The 13,229-nt window shown below is 32.8% G+C and overlaps 1 protein-coding gene across 1 annotated transcript in view; it reads left to right on the top strand.

Annotated features, from left to right (window-relative positions):
- Window positions 1–5,224: 5,224 nt before the first annotated feature.
- The window catches only part of LOC111512665 (uncharacterized), a 267,297-nt gene continuing 259,292 nt past the window's right edge, over window positions 5,225–13,229 (top strand). The window contains exon 1 of the mRNA XM_074172897.1: window positions 5,225–5,930. Within this exon, the coding sequence (XP_074028998.1) occupies window positions 5,795–5,930 (136 nt within the window). The 5' untranslated portion in view covers window positions 5,225–5,794. The remainder of the gene's footprint in view (window positions 5,931–13,229) is intronic.

The raw sequence follows: 13,229 nt of genomic DNA on the forward strand, positions 1-13,229 counted from the left end.
AATTGGCTATTGAAAAATAGGGGTTGATGATAGAAGGGTGAAAATTGAGGAGTATATGTATTTTTAATGCTACATCATAAAAAAATAAAAACACAAAATTTTGTTCAAAATTAAAATAGAAAAATGTATGGTTTGAAACACCTTTAGCGTGTGATGTAGAACACCTCATTTCTGCGATTGTTTATGTTGTTCAAGGCAAGTGGTTGCGAATTTTAGGAATTGTGATAGTTTTAATTATTCCATAGGAATTTATATAACTAATTATTCCTTTGCTATTACGTTAAATCTACTGAAGAACTGATTACCTTTAGTAGCAGAGACTTTTATTGTACATTAATTGAAAATAAATGGTATGTATGGTAATGGTAAATTCATTACTCTAGAAATCAGGTACTTACTGATATAAGAAAATGTTTTTTAGCCTTCCGAAAACAGATAAATATATATATATATATATATATATATATATATATATATATATATATATATATATTAATATATATATATATATATATTAATATATATATATATATATATATATATATATATATATATATATATATATATATATATATTAATATATATATATATATATATATATATATATATATATATATATATATATATATATATATATATATATATATATATATGGCACCCAAGTTGACTTGGGTGTCACACCAATAGGTGATTCCACTTTTATGTTTCGCTTGCGTTCACGCAGCTATTTTTATCAAGTACTTTCTTGGTTTTTTCTCATTTTATCTTCAATCGAGGACCGCCTGCTCGGTACTGACGATGCCCAATATTAAATTCTACAAAAAAGGATTTGAAGCTTTCGACAGTTGGTAGTACTGTCATCTTCTGAGCACCTGAAGCAACTGAAACTCCTCAGTTTGAGGAGTTATCTTTGGGTGATCAGCAGAACGGAAGTGTACTCTTATAACACAAGTTATTCCAATATTTTGATAAAATTTATTATCATCTTCAGGGAGAAGCTACAAAATTTGTTTGATGGTGATACAATATGAAAATTATTAATATGAAAGGTCACAACTTACTGTTAGTGAGGTTGGCCGTGTCGAAAAGAATGTTACATTTAAACAAAATTAAGTTTTTCGGAAATCTCTTCATTTCATTATATGTTTATTGATTAAGGCTGCAAAAGGAAATCATTTTGGAGTCTACAGGGTGGCTAAAAAGAGTTTGACACATCGAAGTTGTGTTTTTTTAATTGAAAACCCTGTATTTCGTTACACTTTTGAGTGGGTAAGAAAAAATAATGTATTTCATTGAAAGTACTAACTGTACCTAACTGTAACCGTTCTTGAGTTACTGATTTTTTATGAAAATGCTAGGTACAAATTGTCATGCCTTGCCTTGACCAGAAAGTATTCGTGCGATTCGTCAAAAGCGGAATTAGATGAATGTCCTCACAGGGCAGTCATCCTCACAGGATGTTATTGAGCACACATTATTTGTATGCTCCAGATGGGATATAGTCCCTTTGTATATAGATACTGGAAGACCATTCACGAAATCGAATATGATGGCTTCCCCATCCTCTGGAGAAATAGGAAAGCAAAATTTTCAATTATAAGGAAAACTATAGAAACGATGGAAAAACAAGAGATAGATGCAAATAATGCGCAAGCAGTATCAATGATAGGTGTGGAGCGAATGGAGGCTTTGTTTTAGGTAGTGAAAATTCACCAGAAGGAAATGTTCAGTATTTTGAAAATGTTGCTCTTCAAAACTATTTTCTCATAAACATTGAATTGCATGAAAGAAAAAAAATCGGAACGACTATTTTCATATTAGTATTAAATCCTCTTTTCTAACCGAAAGAACTTTTTCTTTCGTGTTACTCAATGTTCACGTGAAAGTTGTTTCGTGAGAGGTTTTTCTTCAAATATGTATGTGAAACTAACTTCTACTTCTATGCATGGTTTGCACATCTCTGTAAAGAGGACGATTCCTACATTTTTTGTAAAAAGGCACCAAAACGATTTTTTCTCAAATAATAATCTCTCCTGAAAAATATTCCTCATTCAATATAAACAAGATTTCTATAGCTGAGGTCTCTAGAGACTGTCGTCGTGAGATGAGCAAATTTATGTTTTCGGTGTTATAAAAAATGGAATGAGATGTTCCTCTTGTAACATCATTCAAAAAGGTGCTGATGAGGTAATAAGACAGGTACCTTATTATCTCATTACCACCTAAAAGTAGCTTGATTGCTTTATTTCTTCCATCAGAAGCTTTTACATTTTTAGTATGAAGCTTTTGTTGGGTATCATTTTTCGAATGAAAGAAATCTCTTCATTGATAAATTCATGATTTACTAGTTGTTGCCGGCTGTTTCGCCCGCGTAGAATTTGGTTTGTCACACTGAGTTTCGTGACAGACCATTTTAAACAAATTATTATTCCAAACTTCTGGTTTTCAACTTCAAAACTGAGGAAATTCAATACAATCTTTGAACCCCTATTTTTCCCCCTTGGGGGTGAAAATTCATGATTTCCTTTCTTGATACTTATTTACGCTATACAAAGAAACTACCTGCATATTTCAAGACCCTAGGTTCATTAGCTTCGGCTATAAGTTAATATAAGGGCGGGCAACAGCTAGTAATTAAAATTTTCACTCTGAAATACAGTAACTGAAAAAATATGCCAACTGCACTAAGTAATGAATACCTTTGAGAATCGAATGATGTTACCTATAGAGAAATTCTCAAAACTAACACAACCGTCAACGACGTTTGCCCTCATGCATCTGCCTGCGTTCGGGTGGCGGCGATGGCGCTTCATTGCTTACCCCTAGTTTATAATAATGCAAGGTAAGGTAAAGTATCCATTTTTTGACGTTCACGAATAAGTATAGTATGAATAATTGCCATAGTGATTATAGGTTTTGGTAATTTTTGGTTTGGCAGGAATACATAAACAAATATTGACATTCCATTTCCATAATCTTGACAGCAGCAGTCACTCATATGAAATAAATAACTTTCATTTCTATTTTCAATTTCAACAATTCACTTTACTGGAGTGCTATAGCCAATTTCTCTTCTGGAGATATCGATCCATATCTTTTTTTAACAATGAAGGCGCTAACAATTTCACGTTGTTTTAAAACATATTTTGTTCATTCTTGTGTACAAAAATTGATCATCATTTTTCATTCTTTTAAATAACTGAAATTGCCCCCGAGTCTTTCTGCTTCTCAGAATGGGTCTGACATTAAACCTCCTCCATTTTCGTTTCTTTCTCTTGAGTAAAAGATAGACACTTACTATTGACACGATCGCGGCATTTTTTGTATTCATATCCATCAAAAGAAAAATCAAATTTCACAATGTGACTTTGTCTTTTTAACTTTAACTTTTTAACTTTATCTGGTGACATTACCTTTACACCATTCGAATATATCCGTCAAAGTTCGTAGTATGGCGCTTTCTGATTGGTCGGAGGTAAGAACGCAACGCAGAAAGTTGAAATCAGCCAACTTTTTACCTTGCGTTACCTTGCCTTACCGACGTTACCTTACCTTACTTTTTATCTAGAACGCAAGTGTGTTTTCTCAATACTTCAACTTTCTTACCTCACCTCGTTACCTTGCGTTTTTATAAACTAGGGGTTAGACCGCACCTCTACCCCCGCGCATCGTTTCCCGCCGTCTTACAGTAGACGCGATGAGTAATGGCTTACTGCGTTGCGTCAAGTTGATCTTATCGTGATAAATTTTAAACGATTCGTCCAAATTACTTAGTGCAAGAGACAAAGTGTATCTATGTTAAATACTTAAAACGACAATTGTATCAATTTGTATAAAAATTTGACAGATATTCTAAAATGTGCATTTCAAAAAAAGTATCCGATTCAATTGTATTTATAGCTCAGTATTTTGCATATAGTGGCTACTACATCAGAGGTAGATAGGTATACGCTATCGCGGATTTTTATTTAGAACTAGAAGTCGAAACTTGTGCGAGCTAAGGATTAACGAGGTCTTACCTTTTAACGTGTCATTCTTGACACGGGTTGGACGATAGCAAGTGAAAATCGATCGTTCAGCTTGGGGCTTGAACCACCGACCAACACGGCGGTCAATTCGAGTGAGTGAACAAAGAACCGACCGGCTACCGACCGACATATTAGTATACATTGTAAAGTAGCTTTTTGTAGCTCTAGTTGGAGACAGTTGTCTCTATTTTATGGAATAAATACTTTTTTTTAATATATTTCCTCGTTCGTAATGATATCCTTTCCAGAAAAAAGAACGATACCTATCTACAAAAATTAAAAAATTCATAAGACATTTTTTGTCCGGTTAAACAGTCCATTTAATCACTGTAAAACTATTTAAATGGTATCAAGCTCTTACCTGTTTCGTTTTTTTTATGCATTAAGGAAAATAATACCGCATATAGGTTCACGTTGAATAAAAAAAGATATTGCAAATTGAAACAATTTCTAGAAATATTAAATACATTCACTTCTAGAATTTGTCCAATTTTTTCAGTTTTTTTGTGAAGTATTTCCATTTTGTTCATGTAGTTTGCAAATTTATTGTAAGATCTCAATAGTTATTTTCTTCAAATTCTACGGTTTGCAAGACTTTCCCGATTATTTCTCACTTATAATATATATGAGAATTCATTTCATACCGACATTCATTATTTTCCGTTTCAAAAATGGGTTACGAAATCGGACTAAGCAGTTTCCAAATTTCTATATACATTCATTATCAAAATTTCAAAAAATCCTGGATTTGCCAGTACAGTTATTGGACTTTTGTTAAATTTTGACTTTAAACTCGGAATTTTATAAAATTTCAACTTTGGACTAGAAATTTGCTAATTTTTTTATTTGCTTCTGTTGATAACATTTGATCTTTGATACCACGTACATATAAATATTTATAAAAAAAATGAAATTTTACAATAACACGACTCCTCTGACCTACAAATTAAAACTAAACCGCATAATCGAGCAACGAACTCATCCAAAAATCTTCCGGTCAACCTACGTGCCGGAAATAAATGGGTCATTTCACCTCAATCACCTCTCACTCGCCGGTCTCGAATACGCCGAAGGCCGAAACGCGTTCTTCAGCTCTCTTCTACCGTCTTCTACCGTTAAGCCTCACGATTGTTACCTGCCATTGTAAACCTACCTTCTGATTCGAAAACATGTGAAAAGCATCTCAGCGCCGATCAAGAAACCACTGTATATAACCTGTGAATATACCCGATTGGTCGACCTGGTCACGTGGCCGCGATTCCACGTCCGCTACGTAGCGACTTATTCATTGTTTTTTATTGTCGCGGAGCCTTAGAGCGGTTGCTATAGAAAAGTGGACACTTGGTTACAAATAAAACAACGCGGTGTTACGGCAAGTTGTGACAGAAAAACAACACAATTTCTAGTGGTGTAGTGGGAAATAAACAATTATTTCGATTCAGTGGTCGGTTTCAAGACGGTGAATAACCAATACTGTTGTTGTTTATTTGAAAACGCAGAGTAGGTGTGCGATAAAAGTATTAAATTTCATCATTTAAGAATGCAGTTTAAAAGATGGAATCGAATGTGTTGATAACGGATTGACGGTCTTCTCAACGTCCCACTGTTTAATTATTCTCATGAATGAACCCATTCAGGTTCAACATACTTTGAGAGTTTGAAATGTGAAAGACTTCATTGTGATTTCTAGTTAAGTAGAATGAAATGTGCGTATACAGTGTCTTACCGTTGGATGACCGTGTGAAATTGCTGTGAATGACTTGAAGATGGAAGAAATCGCTTTTAGCGATTGGCCTGGGCAACCTGTGGATTTAAATTCAGGAAACAATCCCTGGCTGCCAGCGTACGGTTTTCAGATGCCCCCTTCACTGCTGGAAAAGGAAGACTTCATCGGAAATCCAGGTTTGTTATTATTTTATGATTGACAGTACTCAAAAGGGATACACTGAAGCGCAAAAGCAGCTACCTATTACGTTTTATCTTTGGATGCTGTTTGATATGTTTATGGAGTATGTTTGTGACATTCATAGTTTTCTAATTCCCCTACACTTGGTATGACCATTCACTGAAATTTAAGTACTCCAAATTTATTTCATTTTATTAAGGAGATGATAACTTCAGAGTGGCATTGTTCAATGCCAGATGTTTCTACTTCTGAGTTTACTTTCTTTACTATAATATAGATAGATACTTCATAAGATGCCACTAGAACTCGCACTAGATTGTTACTCAAAATAGTACCTATTTTCTCCCAAACCAGCTTTTTGAAAGCAATAATATTGTTGTGTCCTTGTGACAGAAATATTTTTTTCAAGTGTCAGTTCTGCTGAGTTTCCAGTTGGAATACAAAAAGTGTTTTATCTCATCTCCAGCTCTTGTTATTCTTGTATGAAATATTTGCATTCCTATATGATTTGTTAGAAGACGGAATCTCAAAACAATATTTTCAATAGGTATTCCCACTTCCATTATGAATATGTATTTTTGCTTCGTTTAATTTTCTGGTTTTACTTTTTAGGGCTTCTTGGGGTATAGACGTATTCCAATAACTAAATATCTCAGAATTAATAATGTTTTTCGTGATGTTTTTGTAAAAATTATGAATGGACTAGATGAAAATAACACAATCCATGATGATAATTAAACAATTATACAAACAACATACAAAATGAAGCTACCATATTAGAAAAAAAATGTATGTTTGTGAAAATTGTTTAATAATTATCATGAATAATTTTTGAATAACATCAACATATGTTACTATGACATCATTCTATTGAGACGACTTAGGGTACACAATAATGAAAGCCACCAGGTAATATTTCATTGTATAAGCTGCATACTTCTCTTCAATCCACTAAAGTTCTTCTGTGGATTGAAATATTTTTCAAATAACATAATTAAACAGCTATTTTACTAGCCTTATTAGATACGGGTGTGAAAACAGCCACAGAAATTGGATATTATTTGAACAAGATTAATACTTTTGTAAATACTGTGTTTGACAAAGAAAAGAAATTCTTCCCTAATGCGCCACATACACTTACCTATTTACTGTATTAGGAGAGTATTGAATAGTAACTTAGAAAAATAAAATTCACACAATTAACAAAATACCAATCACCAAAGTTAAAAGTAGGTAAATATAATTTTAACACTTTTGAAAAGTTAGTAAGTCGACTAACAGTAGTATTATCGAAATATGTTTTATTATTTGTTGAATAATTGGCGTAAGTCATTCCATATCAAAGAGGTTCCTAAAACACATTTCTTTGTAAATTAAAGCATTTTTCTACAATATATTGCATTTAATGAATGATTTGCACAATGTGGTAACACCAACTTCTTCAATATCAAAAAACTAGACCAAATGTATTTTTCTCGAAATTATAGCATTTTTCGTGGTATGCTTAAATGGAATACTACTGGGTACCAATGTGAAAATGTTCTCGTTTTTTGGAAGGTCGTAAACAAAAAATGTATTAATCAATTTTCGATAGGTCAGAATGGATTTGTCGTGTGTATCTCCCTTGAACACGTCTATATTAGGAAAGAAAAATTATCAATTTCTTCCAATTATACAGATAGATTGATAGATTCTTTATTTGACAACGTTATGTTCAAAACATTTGTAGCAAGTCACAATACATAATCATATACAGTTATAATACATATATAGTATTTTTTGATAACGCAAGCATAGTGAGACTATCATAATATAATTTTTTTTTTGTTTTTTTTGATAACATATGCATAATAAGATTATCATAAAATTATCAAAACATTTGTAGCAAGTCACAATACATAATCATATACAGTTATAATACATATATAGTATTTTTTGATAACGCAAGCATAGTGAGACTATCATAATATAATTTTTTTTTTGTTTTTTTTTGATAACATATGCATAATAAGATTATCATAAAATTGGTACATATAAAAATTGGAGCTAAAATTCAAAATTGAAAAATTTTAATGTACTACCTCAAATTCCGTAGTATCCAAGTTTTTGGATACTACCATCCAAAACCATGCATCTACTATATCCACAACTAAGTCCTCAATTGCTTGAACTGTTGATTTACAACTCCTAATGCCAAACTGTTTTTGGTTCAAAAGTTTGTGTTTGTCCATGTAAGATATAAGTCTGACACAGTTCAATTGTTTTTTCTATTAAAAATATTATTGATATTGTTGTGTAGTTCAGTGGAATGTCTCTGTCTCCGCTCTTATAGATAGGAATAACTTTTACTTTTTTAAATACATTCGGGAGGGTTCCGAATGAAAAACAAAGATTGATTAGATTGGTGAGGGCTCTGATAATAAATCTGAAATCTCATGTAGATTTTTTTTGTTTAGTCCATATATATTAGAACAGTTTGATTTTTTGAAGTTTTTGATGGTAGCTGAAACTTCCAGCGAAGTGACAGGGGAGAGAAAAAATGAGTTTGGAAGTTGCGGCAATTTTTGTTTAGATAATCAGTTGCCCGAATATGGGAGTTTTTCAATTCTTTTCTGATGTTTTCTGCCACCCTACAAAAGTAGGGGTTATGTTCCATTTTTACTTTTATTTCTCTCATGATTGATCAACTTCTAACTATCCCAGTTTTTGTTGTCAGATAAATAAATATAAGCATCATAAGCGGCTTTTTTCGTTCGCTCTATATACACTTTCGATATTTCCTGCTGAAAACTTTATAGGCCTGTTAGCCTTGTCAAACTTAGTTGCATCGCTGATAGTTTTCAGAGTCTATGAAGTATCAGGCATTTTTTTCAAGTCATCATTGAAACATTTTATTAAAGGTTTTTCTTTCAACCTTTTCAACCATTGGAGAATGTTTATCAGAAAGATTAACTAAACGTTCAGAAAGGATTTTCCGAGAGAATCAATATCAGAAGTGATATCGTATTTGAAAAAAAATCCCAATGTATTAGTTGAAATTTCCTTTTGAACTTGGTCAATGCTTATGTTGACAATTTGCGTCTCAAAACCCTCTTTGAGCATTTAGAGTTTTTTCCATGAACTTTTATGAATTGTCCCCTATGATCTGACAGGTCTGTCTCAACTGTACCAACTTCATAAAGAATATTGTCAATACGTGTCTTCTGTTTTCGTTTTTTTTTTATCACATCTTATCGTTACTTTGAGACCAAACGAGGTGATAAATAATTTGTGACATAACTATTAGATTGGACCCACTGCTATTGAAATCGCCCATCGGGCATCATATTTGCCCGATAATATCTCTAGTAGTTCTTCCAAATAATATAGAAAAATATTCAAATCACCATAATATTTAGACGATCTATATACAGCAATTATAGCACAATTCATATGACCTAGGTCAATGCCACAAAATTCTGCATGCAATTTGCTACTGAATTCACTCACGTCAATAGGTTTGTATACGATGTTGTATACTCCACCAAGCTCCCCAGTATATCAACAAAAACTAGTCGCAAGACAATAATATTGAGTGTTGACCAATTTTATACAGATCTCATTCAGCCAATGCTCACTAAAACACAGAACTGAATACTTGTTATCACTTAAAAATAAAAGAATCTCATCAATTTTATTCGCGATACTCTGAATTTTGATATGCAGAATGTTCACCCAATTGTCACCCCTACAGGTCCCCTCTAAGTGAGACTCGTCCTGATATTTATTTACAGCTGCTGGTGGACTATTTTTATTGAATAAAAAAAAAAGATTTACCCAAGCACCAGCTGGCCACATATCTGGTTTCCACGCTTTCTCGAAGTTACTTTCATCAAAGGTGACCTTGAACGAGAAATACAGTTTAGGGTGTATCGATTTTAGCTTTTCTACTTCCACTTCTGGAAGATTATTTGGGAGAAAATGCTTGATTTCATCTACTGTCATATCTGGGTATCTGGTAAACGTGCAAAAAAGATTTCTTGGGAGCTACTTTCAGAGAGCAATTTATATCACTGTAGCTTCTTCCTATTATAGAAAGATTCAATTGTCTAACCATTTTGAGTTTGTTTGCGGAGATGGATTCTTCAACTGCAGGTTTTCTACGTCTGCATTATCTATCGCCAAACTAACTGAATCCCCTACTTTGTGTCCGGCAACGTCATCAATCTTTTTATTTGTCAACAGATTTATTATCAAGTCTTTGTCATTTATTTTCGATTAGATCATATTTAAGTTTTTCAAGAGTGAATCCCGAAGTGAGGTTATGAAGTGATTTTGGGTTGTGCTCGCTCATCGAATCACGAATTTCACTATTTTCATTGTCTTTAATGAACTTACACTATCACTAATTTTAAGTTCAGTTGACACTTTTTTCTTAATTATAATTTCAATTAATTCACATAGTTAACAATGTACTTTTATATTTTTGTTAATTCTTTTTTTTACAATGAGCATCTGTAGCATTTGTAGATTTGTGTGTGAATTTAGCAATAGCAATACATTTAAAAATGCAGCATTTCGATAAATATCGATATACATATTGACATTTGAGAAATTCTACCGAGGAGGCCGACATTGTTTATTGTTAAAAACATTGATCGGACACATACGATCATATATTTATTGTTTGCTGAGGGTAAATAATTTTTCATAGATTTTTTCAAATATGACACCTATATACGACATATCAATTCTGACAATTGATAAATACCTATTTCGCTCAAGGTCTCTTGAAAAAATTTATGAAGATTTATGGACTTTTGGCAGAATCTTCCAGGATTGGCTCACTCCAAAGGGTTTATTCACACTTCGAAGCTTGATATCAAACAGTTGTTGGACTACAGTGGGGATGAACTACGATGTCTAACAGGCCTTCTTACAGGTCACTGTCATTTGAATCATCATATGCAGAGACTCGAACTGTCGGAAGACAGTGTGTGTCGCCTCTGTTTGGAAAATTATGAAACAGCAGAGCATATACTTTGTGCCTACCCCGCTGGGGACTGAATCAGGTTTTTAGAGTACGGCTCTGACCTGAAAGACCACTCACCAAACAAACTAATCGGCTTCGTTAAGAAGCTGGATTTATTTGGTCGAGTGTGAATAGGTGTGCGCCACAATAAACCCTTGCGGGTTGCGGTGGAAGATGAAATAGCCACTCACTTTGGACCTAACCCAACCCAACCTATTCCTAATTTAAACAAAAAGACACTGGACACAACAAAATATATTTGTAAAACTCTACCACAACTCCGGACACTATGAAAATATATATGACTTAAAGTAGTTATACCTCTGTTATTGTAATAGCGAAACATGTGTTGCAGTTGTTGCGGTTCTTCAAACTGTCCAGTGAAAATCTCACAATAAAATGTTACAATACGTTATGGATTTTCATAAGTATCGGCCAATTCCATCACATAACAAATGAATTATACTTTCTAATATTTCCATTATAGATCTATATCTAGACTTTCATAATTATGTAATCATTCTTACTTCAAATAAATATTCAGTTCGTTGGTACTTAATTCCTGTAATTCTTCGGACCTGTACATGAAAATTTTCCTACCATGTCCCCCTCGCTAATTTATACCCAATTTCTTTAGTAAACTAACATAATAGTTATTTAACATTTTAGGCTTCACTGTTTTTCCTCTTTTCTTTTCCACCATATTATTCTTAGAACTCCATTTTTTTATCAGAGGTATTATTATGATAACAAATTCTGTTTGAAACCAATAGCAGATATCTAGAATAACCAAAAATTAACGATATTTCGAGAACAATCGATTCAAAGTAAATCAGGATGAAATGTTTTGAAAACAGCTTGAATATATAATTTATTTTCATTATCAATAGATAATATCTGTACCATATTTTAGATATTCTATAATTTTACATGACAACAGTAGAAACCTATTCAAAATGAAGTGTCTCGATGATAATACGAAGATTATTTCATTAAATCATTTGACCAGTATTTCGATAAATTTTGATAACAGAAAGAAGGAAGAGAATAAAAAATAACAAAAAAATCTGAAAATTTTCAGTTTCCTAGACATTGATTTCGAGAAACGACTGAACACATGTAAGTAAGTAACATTTCTCAAACTGGTTGCTTGATGTACTGAAATTCAAGAGTCACTTTTCGCTTATAAATTGTAGAGGGCATAAGCTATGTGGTAATGACAGTACAGTTGAAAATAATCTTATTCAAAAACGTTTATGTATAAAAGGTCTTACTTTAGTTTTTTTGTCGTGAATTAGGTTTGACACATTTATTGTACTATTCGTAGTAACTAGTGGTAATATTATATAAAGGTTTTGTGTACCTTCGACAAAAGCTTCATTCGTCTTTGTCTGTACTTTTAAGGGTTTGTTCTTCATGTTAAAATATATTTATTTAAAAATAGGTATGTTTTTTCCGTTAACCAGTTATAGCACCCCTACGAACGATAACCCTCAGAAGTCGAAACTTGTGCGAGCTAACGACTAACGAGGTCTTACCTTTTAACGGGTTGGACGATAGCAAGTGAAAATCGAGCGTTCAGCCTGGAGATTGAATTATCGACTCACACATCGGCCGATTGACTGAGTAAACAAAGCACCCACGTCGAAGTGTCCGGCTACCGACCAAATAAAGGTCTTGTATCATTCCACTTTTGTACTTTTCATTTTACTGTACTCCAAATAACTCACAATCCGAATGCTGACTGACACCTATTTTGATTATTTTCATTCATATTACGGTTAGGTATACAAATAGACGTCAGAAACTACTCTTCTTTCATTTGTTCAGTCATATAGTTGTTTCTCATAGTGATTAAAATAGAGTGAGAAGTGAGGTGCAGAGATATCTACTTTTAGTACCTATATTTATACTTAGAATCGGTGGACACCCTATGTATGAAGGAACAAATGTAACAGGTGGTAGCATAGCCTGAACTTTGAACCGATACCAATTCTATGTGTGAAGGAAACATTTTTAAGGGAGTCTTTCAGTGCCTGGCTTCGCCTAAGAATACATAGTGGTAATTTGAATAAAACTTTTTTGAGGATCATCCATCAGGATTAATTCCAACGTTTGAGGTATTTATAGATAATAATTCAAAAGCGGATTATACAAAATCATATTTTGAATTCGTTAATTTTTACTAATTGTAGAGTCAACAGGATATTTTTACGATGGTTTTTTTGTATTATAGTTCTACCAAGTATAAAGACATAAGAATCAGTAAAAGCAAACAAGCATA

This window comes from Leptinotarsa decemlineata, unplaced genomic scaffold (assembly GCF_025532065.1).
Source record: "Leptinotarsa decemlineata unplaced genomic scaffold, Ldec_3_MD MMD2_tig00000199_RagTag_RagTag, whole genome shotgun sequence".
Taxonomy (NCBI): Eukaryota; Metazoa; Arthropoda; class Insecta; order Coleoptera; family Chrysomelidae; genus Leptinotarsa; species Leptinotarsa decemlineata.